Consider the following 12,913-nt stretch of genomic DNA (forward strand, 5'->3'; position numbering starts at 1 on the left):
AATAAAGAAAACTTGAATATTATAGAATTGTAACCAGAGTTTTATTCCGTCAACATAAACATAAAACACGAGTTATCACGAGCATTGTTTCAGCATTACGTGACGATGACCGCGACGTACCACTGCAAAGAAAACAATCCTGTGACAGAAATGCTCTTACCCGATATCTCTATCTGCGATTTATTTTCTATTTTTTTTATTTATAAAAAGTATGGGCAAACGAACCTCTAGTCTAGAAGCCATAAAAAATTAGTCGTTCCGCAGCAATTCCGAGCACTGAATGTGTTGACTGAAGTATACAATGATTTCATTTTGCTCATTTGTATTTCTCTAAAACATGAGGGTCACCATTTAAACGACGTTATTTTTAAAATAGAAATGTTTTAATTTAAATAAATATGTATATAAGAAAGTCGAAGAACTTTTATGACAGTTTAAATAGTTTTTAAATAAAAAACAACTCATCGTTGTTATTTTATAGATTCCTTTTAGCAAAATAATAAGTTCACAAAATTTAGCACGAATTTATAAACTGTCAAATTATATAAGAATTCAAATCTTCTTGTTTTTTCCAAATCTGTAGTACAATTTAAGGTTAGGTTAGGTTATAGTGGCTGTCCAAGATGTAAACGGACACACTTAGGCCAGTCTAATGGTCCATTGTGATACCACATGAATATTGAGGATTCCTCCTAAGCTCAATGGAACCAGCTTGAGACCCTTACGAAACGTGAGAGGCTGATTATACCGATATGATTTAGATCGGTTAGATCATTAAAGAAGTCATTTGACAATACGCCCAGCCACGTGGCGTGCTTTCCTATTAGATCTGCTTAGAGAGAGCAAGCACCTTGATCGCTTTAAATCCAGTGTTGGCCAGATGTTTTTTGTGACTTGACACGAGGAGATGTTGTTCCACCTGGTGCCTGCCCTCTTGCATTAGCAGCAGTTTACAAGTAGCGATTGGTATGCCAGTACTTGCCAAACGTGGTAGTATGGCTGTACTGTACCGTTTCTGGCGAGTTCATCTGCCTTACAGTTACCTGGAATGTCTCTATGGCCCGGCACCCAGCAAAGGTGAATATTAAACTGTTGCGCCATCTCCATTAGAGATGGTCGACAGTTATGGATTGTTATAGAGTTTGTAGAGACAGAGTCCAGAGATTTGATAGCGGCCTGGCTGTCAGAGAAAATACGGATATCAGATGTTGATATCACGTTTTCTTTGAGCCAAGACAAGACTTCCTTAAACGCCAAAAGTTCTGCCTGGAACACGCTACAATGATTGGGAAGGCGGAATGAGAGACTTAATTTCAGTCGTTCAGAGTACACACCTCCACCAACCCCTTCTTTTGTTGTTGAGCCATCTGTGTAAAAATGGATTGACTCATCCTCCAAGAATATCTTATCCCCCCAAAAAGATCAGGGAGGTATTGAAATCTGGAAGTTTCTGTCGAATTGTAGTTGGGGGATGGTGTAGTCTGTGTGCTTTGGAATTGATTCTAAGTATCTTAGAATTACGGAGCGGCCAATGTTGTTGCTAGTCCACTGCGATGAAGCTTTGAGGTAAATAGCAGAGCTTGCAGCTATTTGTTTGCTTAATATGTCAAGAGGTGTAAGGTAGAGCAAGGTGTCCAATGCCGCGGACGGGTTCGTGCGAAGCGATCCGCTTATACATAGGCAACCTGAACGTTGGACTTTATTGAGCTTATCCCTGTCTATACCTTTCTCTAAAGCAGTCCACAATACTGCCACACCGAACGTTAAAATCGGTCTGATTACCGATGTGTATAGCCAATGCGTGATTCTGGGTTGTAAACCCCATTTATTACCAATAGCTTTTTTGCAAGAAAAGAGAGCTATAGTAGCTTTTTTGACTCTTTTCTGTACGTTGCGTTTCCAATTTAGTTTTTTGTCTAAGACAAGAGCTAGGTATTTAGCCTCGTCTGAGAATATTAATTGGATTCCTTTAATATAAGGAGGGTTGACAAACGGATTTTTGTATCTTCTCGAAAATAATACCAGATCGGTTTTGTGGGGGTTTACACCCAGTCCTCACCGATCAGCCCAAAGTATTTGTCTGTCCAAGAGTTCTTTTAGGATGTTAAGATGCTTTCCTGAAACTGCTATAGTAACGTCGTGCGCATAGGCTATTACTCTGAAACTCTCAGAGGAGAGGGGATATAACACTACCTTGCGGTGTCCCTCTAATAACGAATCGTCTGCCAAAAGAGTTGCCCAGTTTTGAGTTAATTATTCTGCTTGTCAGCATTAAATGAATTAACTCCCGAAGCGAACTCTCTACGTTTAGAGATGTTAGTGCACATGTGATTGCAGATGTGTCCACGTTGTTAAAGGCACCTTCGATGTCAAGGAAAGCAAAAATGTTGAACTCTTTATGATGAAGTGAATATTCGATGGTGCGTACTAAAGTGTGTAACGTTGTTTCCACCGATTTACCTTTACAGTAGGCATGTTGAGATGAAGACAGAAGTCTTGTATCGATACGTGCCCTTAAATGGATATCAATCAATTTATCCAAGGTCTTAAGAAAGAATGATGATAGACTTATAGGTCGTAGATCTTTAGGATTGACTTGGGAGTACAAAGAATTGGTGGAATTTATGCTCAAAGAAAACTGAGCTCCTTTTTATTTGCATAGTTTCAGGTGTTTAAACCTAGGATTCTTAAAATCTTTATTAAAATATTCTTATCTTTTGTCATATAAACCAATTTGCTTTAAAACACATCAAATACAAACTGAGGAAGGAAAAAAATGGCCGAAATATTAAAAACAATTCTATTTTTGTGCGACTATTTTAAAATCTTATTCACTTTGCACTTCGCGAACTAAACTTCAATCCTACTCCATTACCTGCTTCATTTAGCATCCTGATGAAAGTCCTGTTTTTTCCTCAAATCAAAAACACTCTTTCGTCGCGCAATCATATTTTTATTTCTATTTATTTCTGTGCGTCATTTACTCCTTCTACAAAAATAATCATATGTCCTTTGTGTGAGACTTTATGCTTAATTCCCACCCAACGGACCTAAACTCATTGTCAACTCACTTGCAGACCTATGGTTTTATATTATGATTGTTTCTGTTTTGTGTTATTTTTTAAAACATCTAAATGTCCAAACGTCAATAACAGAACAAGATACTCTTTTTCCAACTTACAATTCGTCCATAAAATAAACAAATATTATAATGAAAAGGAATGAATACAACATTTAAAAAAAATAAGAACTGTCAAAAACAACATCACCAACCTCAATGCCCTCAATGATTTCCTTCATTTTCTTCACTATAAATTGTGTTTAGGTACTTTTGGCATAAATTTCCTTGAATTTTCTATTTTCTGCACAGAAGTTTGAATTTTTGTTTGGTTTGTCTTTAAAAATGTAATTTTTCTTTTTATATTTATCGTCATTTTGACGAATAGTGAAACGGTCGATTTTCTAAGGAATTTTCCTCAGCTCTTGCGGAAAAATGAACAAGAGAGAAAATTTCTTGTACTGTCGTATTTCGAATACAGGTCGTTTTTTTTTTGTTCATAGTTTTTGCGGACATATAAAAGCAGAACTTGAAGAGTGCGTCTATCATCAACGACCAACATCATCGTTCATCATTTTTTTTTGTTGTTGTTGTTGTCTTCTTGTCGACTGATGATGGGAAGATGTTTTAGATTCTGTGATGCCTCAACCAGACATTGAACATTTATACCAACTTATATTGTATAGTTTGTCAGGAGTTTTGAAATTCAATTGTGTTCTTTTGGTTTTTGGGTTTTTGTGGCTTTTGCCAAAATATTATGCAAAGTTCAACCCGTCATCAACATCATCATGTTTCAAGCATCGGCATTGGCATCAGCATCAGCATCGGCATCAGCATCATGAACAGCATCTATGTTCTTTATGATGTCTATGTGCAAAGTTGATTTGTTAAATATTTTGAAGCTTTCAAACCTTCATATTGCCAATCTATCATGTTTTGAGAGAAAAATACTTGGAGAGATACTATAGTGTAACCCATGTGTCGAGTTCAGAGTGGTTAATCAATCAAAACTGAAAGTGTTGTAACCCCTATAACCAGTAATGGTGGTTGCTCTGTTTAACCCCCGACAGAGAGAGGACGAGAGCAATTGCGTTATTAGATATGGATACATAGATCGTTGTCAACTCAATTGCATTGAAATACAGGGACGTAGTCGGGATATTTGTAAGCGGAATACGTAACTATTCGTTTATCATCAGTATAAAGACAAACGACTAAAATAGATTTATTGAACTTCAGAATTTTCAGAAAGTAGTAAGCTTATAGCAAGCGTCAAACTACGATCAGAGGCTCATCATAAGTGCATGTGTTAGTTAGGCTTACACAGGTAATGAGTTCCGCATAGGTAATTCAAATGTACATAAGATAAGGTGCCATTCACCATTAATGAGTTGATGAAGAAATACTACCACGCCATTATTGTTATGTGTATACTCTAAGTTGGAACAGAAATAAACACCTAAATCTTTAAATGTGGAGAAGCGACAGAGTTTTTGCTGTGATATACAATAATCAAATACACTAAGATTAGTTTTTTAGTAAAAGTTATTGTCTGGCATTTTAAAGAGTTAAGGGAAATGCCACTTTTCCCAAACCACAATGTGAAACTATCAATGTTGATTTGTAATTTATTATTTTAAAAATCTTCATGTCGTCAGCAAAAATAAGAACTTCATTTGAGCGTAGATATGACGATACGGCGTTAATAGACATAATGAATAGAAAAGGGCCAAGATAGATTCCTTGGGGAACACCAGATTAAGCAACAAAAATTCCGTGACTAAGTTTTTCCAAAGCTTCAGAAAAGTCAGTGTATTCACAGTCAACTTTATGTTGCTGATCGCAAATGTGATTTTTACTAAAAAATGCAACACTTTCACAAACAACTGGTTCAAACACTTTAGGAATGCAAGAAAGCTTTTTAAATGGGCCTGTAGTTTGTTAAATCCGACTTGTTACCTTTCTTGAAAATTGGTGTTAGAAATGACTTCTTCCATATACCTACTGGGAAATTTGCTTGTTTTTAGAGAAAGTTTGAATAAGAACGTAAGGAGTTCAACTAAAGCATTACTACACTTTTTTAGCACTATCGGGGAAATACCATCGGGACCGGCAGTGCAGTCATCAATCAACGCATATAAAAGATCAAGGACCGTAGTCTGTAGCACAGGGATGTGACTACAGGTAGTTTGCGAAAAGGAGTGAAGATTTTGAAAATATACTTCATCAACTTCTTGGAAACTATTAACAAATAACTCACGGAAATTTGTTGCGAAAGGGTTACAGATATCAACAGTTTTATCTAATGAAAAGTTCTTGTAAGTGAAGTTAGCAATTTTTAAGTTTACAATTTTTCAGAATTTTTAAGGATTCTCTTTCAAAGAGTTGCCCATATCAGTAACATAAATAGCATATACAAAATTAGAAAGAGGTTTAAATTCGTTAAAAAGTTCAATATGAAAAAAAAGTTGATAAAAGACGGATTTTTGAGATAAGTTTTTCATGCCTTATTTCTTTTGTTACGCAGTAAACGCAATTCTTTCGTGTACCAAAGATGGCTAAAATTTGTATTTATTGATTTCTTTAAAGGTAGATTTTTTAGAAACAATTGTTAAGGATGTTATAAAAATTTGAAACTGCTACGTCAATATTAGAAAATGGTAAAGTATTAGCAAACTCAGTAATGGTTAAATCTTCAGACAACAACTGGAAATATGGTCTTCAGCAGTCAAAATTATATAAGGAATCAAAGGAATTACTGTGTTCAGAAAGGTGATTATTTAATCAAGAAAAATGTCCAAAAGGGAGGTGATATTTATCAATATTATAAATTCCCGATTAAGATTCTAGAAGAAGAATACTAATAGCGTCAGAAGAAAAGACTTAATCGAGAATTCGATTTTTTGGGTTTTTAATACAGCTTGTGTGCTGTAAGTCAGTAAGAAGGATTTTATCGAGAAAAGATAGTTTGAATTATGAAAAAGAACGAGAGGCTTCAAGGCAGGATTCGTCTTCGGATGGAATTCAGCCAATGAGTAGTAAATTCAAATTACCTAGAAGTACATTTTTGGTGTCAGAGCTGGACAAATTTATAAGAAAGTCTAACGCCAAAGAAAGATCGTTATAAACAGACTCCAAACTTCCTGGAGGAATGTAGACATTAAAATAAAAGTAATCTTAGTCTGTACTGTTATTTTTACATTTTACACATACCAGTTCAATTCATAATTCAAAAAGAAAAGATACAGAAGAAGAGAAATATGTTTTTTACCGCTAATAGAACTCAAAATGTGGATTTCATCAAAAAATCTCTTAAGTGAAGTGAATTTCAGGTGGGCTTCAGATCCGGCTACTCTACTATTGATCACATTTTCGTGTTCAAAAGTATTGCTGACTCATACCTTGCAAGAAGTAAGAAGTGGTATGTCATCTTTGTGGATTTTAGAACAGCGTTCGACACGGTTGACCGGATGCTCTAATGTACAAGCGTACGGGCTTGGAATGTCCTTAAAATTTGGTCAACTCATTCAAAATATCAATCGAGATACGAAATCGTCAGTATGGAATGGTGCTAATAGATAAGAGTGGTTTGCAACCAAAACAGGAGTCAGACAAGGCTGTCCTCTAAGCCTCGATCTATTTGCACTTTTTATAAACGACTTGGTCTATTGTCTACCTGGTGGTATAGAATTTGCGGGACTGCAAATTAAAGCCCTTCTTTTTGCAGATGATGTAGTGATAATGGCAAACTCAATTGAAACTCTACAATTAATGTTAAATAAGCTCCAAGAATTCTGTAAGTTGTGCAATCTTATGATTAATCCGGATAAGTCCAATGTTATGGTAATTCGAAAGGGAGCAGGCAGAACTAGCGCAAACGAGAAATGGTATTACGAAGGGAATGCTGTTGAGGTTGTAAAAGAATACAATTATCTTTGTGTACTATTCACACAAAATATGAAAATGGATAAACATTTAAAAGATAAATTATCTAAGGCGAAAACTGCAATAAACGCTACTTGGAAAAATTGCTTCAACAACAAATTCATAAGGCACAGTAGTAAATATCGGGTCTTTGAATCTGTAGCGGAATCAATCATCTTTTATGCTGCACAGGTATGAGGAGGTTCAGAATATGAACTATATGCTTATGATTTAGACTGAATTGCCTCCGTTGCTAATTAAAACACTCTAACTACAAGTTGACTATGTTCTCCGTGTCATGCAATTGCCTGATCACCGCCGGCTCCCCAAGATGGTCGCCATTCAAGTGGTGCGAAGCAAAAGAGGATTTTTTAAAGAATGGGAATGTTTAGCTGAAGAGTGTGGAATTGTACTTGATGTAAATATAGATGATCCAAGTACTTTGAGACCCTTATTGTACGATCTTATAAAAAAAGTAGACCTTAGATATAGGGAAAAACAAGAGGAAGAAGCAGCGGGATCTCTTCACCGAAGAGTGTGGATTACACTTTCAACGAAAACAACTACTTCAAAGATGAAAATAATACAAGCACTATTTTAATGATGTTCCGATTACGAGGCGAATTGCTGCAACTCAATTACATACCACATAGAAGTGAATTACCGATTTTATGCGATTTATGCAACCGACGAGAACGTGAAGACATCATTCATTTCTTGGGAAGGTGTCCAGTTTTGCGTGAAATAAGAAGAAACTTATTTGGAAATGATTCCTTAACCGAAGAATATTGTATTTTCTTATTAAATCAAATGAATGTTGATTTATGGTATGATTTCTTAAAAACTGCTCTTAGATATAGGAACAGAATTAAGAACGGTGATTTTTGAAATTAGAACTTACCTACAGTAAACAAAAAAAAAATATGCCAACGGAATCTTAATCCTTAATTAAAATAAAGACTGAACTATTAAATTAAAAATGTAATTTTATCAAACACATAAATAGAGTTTATATTGTATTGTCAATCTGGCAGACGGCAAAAACGGTCGGATGAGTGCTAAGGAACCAGCTTAGAAAGTCCTTTGTAGTAAATTTTACTGTGTGTTACAGAGTAGTTGAGCATACTGGAGATAATGACGAAGGTCGCCTGAAACCTAAGAGTTCCCAACTGAATGGTGTCGTCGGCTAGCGATTGAGATAGAAGAAGATACTTGTTGAATGATGCCGGGATTGGTTCCCAGTTGTCGATCTGATAATGATGATATGATGAACGAGAAAGGTCAAAGGAAAGGATGTTAAATGCCCACGATGATCTTGACATCATTGCTTGATCTGCTTAAAAAAAACTTCAAAGAGGTACACTTCTTCATTCAAATTGGGGCTTAAAGATAGTATGAAAAAAACTTAGATGTTTAATCTCGGAATCTCTCAATCATTATCTTTCATAAACATTGAAAGTTTTTCTACTACCTAAGCTGGAATCAAAGAAGGGTTGTATACAAAGTTTAGAAAAATGACTAATTAAAAAATCTACGACTTTTCCACTCGATAGGCAGATGACACATCTGCAAAATAACATCAACGATTAAAAGAATATTGGAACCTTTCTTAAATCTTTAAAACCTTCTATAATTGTCCAGAAAAAAATAATTAATGGTCTAGAAATATTATTTTCTTACTTTTTCAGTACTTAACTTTTACTTTAACCCATAAAATTAGGTACACATTTAACATTCAAATTAAAACGATTAACTTTTTTTAAAAATAATATCTTAAGTTTATGAAACTGACAAAACTTATTATTTAAAAATACTCATTATCAAAAAGAAAAAAACTTTTAGCAAATACCTTAGCTGCTCCTTTGAGGCTACTAAACTGATTGTTATTTTGAATATTTTAATAAAACGTAATTATGATGCTAAGTTTTCTAAGAATTATGGTTACATTGTACTTAGCAATATTTGAAAATCGTTAATCCAATTCATCTTCGTGAATATATTCCAATTAATTTAATAAAAAGCTTTAAATATACTAAAATAAAACAAAAATCATAAGTTTAGATTTTAAATCCTTTATACATAACTTAAGGTTCTTACACTTATCCTGTAACAAATTTCAATAAAAACATCCTTTTATCTTTTTTTATAAGAACCATAAGAAAAAAAGATGTTTTTTATGTTAAACTTCATCTTGTCATAAAATTTAATGAAGATGATTAATTTTCTTTATCTCTCTTTTTCTCTCACTTTCGAAATTTATGATGCATTAACTGCAGTAACCTAAGATCTATAAACTTTTATAGTAAGTGCATTCTCAATTTCTCAACATGAATAATGTTCCAATAAAAAAGATGACATAATCCTTTCCTTGAGTGAGCAAAAGTGATATTGGCTCAATAATGCACTTAAGTCAATCCAAAAAAAAAAAACATCATATTTCTTATAAAATATTTTAAAACTTTGAAGAAAATTCACACTCCCATACAATTCATCTGGGGATAAATAGTTCTTGAGAAAGAAAAAAAGCCATTAAAAGTATCTATCCATCTATCCGTCCAACCAAAAGTATCTACCACGCCTCTAGCTATCCTACATTTTATACGTTCGAGTATATTTTGTTGCTGTTTGAGTTTTTTAGTTTCATAAATCTTTTTATCGCCAACACTGCGAGACAAGCATTTAATTTTTTTTGTCAAAATGATTTGCTGCTACAAAAGCTGACTATTTGATAAGTCGGCATTTTATTGGTCCAATTTGTCAAACACCTGCAGCCAAAAATATACCAAAATATATATGTACACTATTTTTGTAGATATGTATTTTATTTTTTCGTGTGACTTGATAGACATTGAATGAATTTAAACGGAATGTCCGATGTCCCATGTCCGTCCGTACATTGTAGGAACACTCTGGCAGTGCCTTTTGGTGCTGTGGATAGTGCATCATGTGCATCGCAATCACAACATGGTGCGTCGCCGTCCGCGTCGTCGTCGTCGTCCCAATCCCGACCATCCGACGGCCGGCGACGGACGGACGCGACACGACGTCCAACCAAATGTTACCTCGCTTGGGGTGAAACTTCTAAATTGCATTTTTGATGAATGACATTTGGATTTATATTGAGGGTTGCGACTTGTGTTTGCGATGTACTATGTTGGAATTGTTCTCAAATAATTGGCACTCATGTGGATTTTTTTTTGTTGGGTTTTAAATTTTTGTCAATCCAAAGAGTTTTATAGACATGACACACATAATTTAGTCGTTTGATTAAAAAAAAATAACTCGAATAGGCTTTTTGGATTAGTGCCCCAATAGAAGTTTAGAATTGGAAATGTCATATCTAAATAATTGAGACTCATCCACTCGACATTTATATCAAACAGCATACAAAAAATAAAATACTTTCTAATCAACGAAAAACTAGGTATTCAAAATTTCGTAGTGCTGAATTTATAATAGTTAATTGCTGTGTTCAGTGTTCTGGACTTTTGGGAAATATTCAATGAAATTTTTATAAGATATTTTCAATATATTAAACAAAAAACTAAATTATTTAGGTTCCGCAACAGTCCGTTAAGAACTATAGCTTAATGACTTCCAACCTCAACCATTAATGTGTGCGGGTTATGTTGTCAGAGATACCGATTAAGCCAATTCCGAACGGCTACTTTGAGAAAGCTCTTTTCATGACAAGGATTTCTCTTGAAGGAGTTGTGAATTCGACCGCACATGCAGGGTTTGAATCGAAGACTTTTGGTAGGACAGTCCAACGCTCTACCCATCATTGCACGGGTACTACTATATTAATTTATCTAATGCAAATATTGGACTTGGAAAAGAATTAAGGAAGAGTAAGAGGTCTTCTTGGAGAAACTTTTGTGGTAAAATAGAAAATACTTCAGAAGCCTCAAGACTCAGGAAAATTCTCTCAAAAAGTCCAACAATACCCAGTGCTTTAAAGACAGAAGCAGGCACGTGAACTATCGCAGATGAAGAATCTCTTAATCTGTTATTAGACACCCACTTTCCAGGTAGCTCTAACATACTCAACGACTTAAAATCTGAGACTTTAGCTTCTACAAGCGATTTAGTTGATCTAATAACGCGGGAAAAACTGCAATGGGCCATAGACAGCTTTGATCCATATAAATCTCCAGGACCAGACGGAATCATTCCGGCCGAACTACAAAAATGCTCAGACATGATCATTCCACCATTGGAAATCATTCTGACAAGCTGTGTAAGGTTGAGATATATTCCCAAAGTCTGGAGAATAGCAAAAGTAGTCTTCATTCCTAAAGTAGGGAAACCCTCACACGTTATCCCTAAAGATCTACGACCAATCAGCCTATCTTCCTTCCTTCTTAAAACCTTGGAAAGATTGATTGAAATTTACTTCTGACATAATTTAAAACCATGTCTCATTCACATGCTTACTCTAAGAGAAAATCAGTAGAATCAGCACTTCAATCGCTGGGACGTATTATTGAACATTCCCTCGAATACAAAGAATATAACTTAGTAGCGTTTCTAGATATTGAAGGAGCTTTCAACAACGTCAGTTACCAGGCGACAACAACAGCAATGGATAAGCTGAAATTCACTCAGAGAAAACACTTCTAGATCTTATAAGTCTCATGTTTAAAAGCAGGACAATAATTTCTTACATGAGAGGTTTTACTACTACCAGATCGGTGAATCGAGGCACCCCCCAAGGTGGGATCCTTTCGCCTCTTTTATAGAACATGGTAGTAAAATAACCCACTGGCTATACACTTCGGTAATCAGACCGATACTCATTTATGGAGCTGTCGTATGGTGGACCGCACTGGACAAGATGGTAAATCCAGCAAATAAAGTCCAGCGGTTAGCAGGTATGTGCATCACAGGAGCACTTTGCTCAACACCAACCGCAGTACTGGAAGTGCTTTTAAACCTAACACCTCTTGACATCTTCTCCAAAAAGATGGCTGCCAACTCATGTGTGAGGGTTAGAGCCACTTCTCAATAGACCAGTAACAATACTGGACATACCACTATTCTAGACAGTTTCAGATCCATCCCAGATCGCTTAGACTATACCACCCCAAAAATGATATTCGGTAAAAGCTTCCATGTGTTAATCCCTTCAAAATCCTCCTGGGAAGAAGAGAGACCCCTGGAAGACGATGCGGTACACTTCTATACTGACAGTTCAAAGTCCTATCACGGAGTTGGAAGTGGTATATTTTCGGAACAACTGAATCTCAGTCTATCCTATACACTTCCCAATCAATGTAGTGTATTCCAGGCAGAAGTAATGGCGATTAAAGAAGCACTATCCTGGCTCAAAGAAAACGTTATATCTTGTAAGGATATACGAATCTTCTCAGACAGCCAAGCCACTCTTAAATCTCTCGCGTCTGTCTCCATAAACTCTCTAACAGTCCACGATTGTCGATCAGTTTAACATTCACCTCATTTGGGTGCCGCGCCGCAGAGACATTCCGGGAAATTGCAAAGCCGGAGAGCTCGCCAAAAACGGAACACTTCTGCCTTATGTTAGACAAAAACATAACATAGGAACACCACTTGCTACATGCAAATATCTTCTCAAGCAATATGCTCTAGAAACAACAAATGCTAGATGGTTACAAAGTACCACCTGCCTAGCAACCAAGCAAATATGGCAAAGTATTGACTTAAAACGGTCAAAAGGCTTGTTATCACTGACCAGACAAAGTATAAGCTCTACAATTGGAGTAATAACGGGACACTGCCTCATAGAAAGACATGCTCTGAGGCTAGGGGTCTACACAAATGACTTCTGTAGAAGCTGCATGGTCGAGGAAGAAGAGGAAACAGTCCAACACCTTCTATGTACATGTCCATCACTCTCCACTATAAGGAATAACTTTATCGGTAATCCCTTCTTCGATAACGCCAGTGAAC

The 12,913-nt window shown here is 35.6% G+C and overlaps 1 protein-coding gene across 1 annotated transcript in view; it reads right to left on the reverse strand.

Moving 5' to 3' along the window:
• Positions 1-3,851: 3,851 nt before the first annotated feature.
• The window catches only part of LOC129949616 (uncharacterized), a 147,086-nt gene continuing 138,024 nt past the window's right edge, over positions 3,852-12,913 (reverse strand). Inside the window, exon 4 of the mRNA XM_056061185.1 lies at positions 3,852-3,925. Within this exon, the coding sequence (XP_055917160.1) occupies positions 3,852-3,925 (74 nt within the window). The remainder of the gene's footprint in view (positions 3,926-12,913) is intronic.

This window comes from Eupeodes corollae, chromosome 1 (genome assembly GCF_945859685.1).
Source record: "Eupeodes corollae chromosome 1, idEupCoro1.1, whole genome shotgun sequence".
NCBI lineage: Eukaryota > Metazoa > Arthropoda > Insecta > Diptera > Syrphidae > Eupeodes > Eupeodes corollae.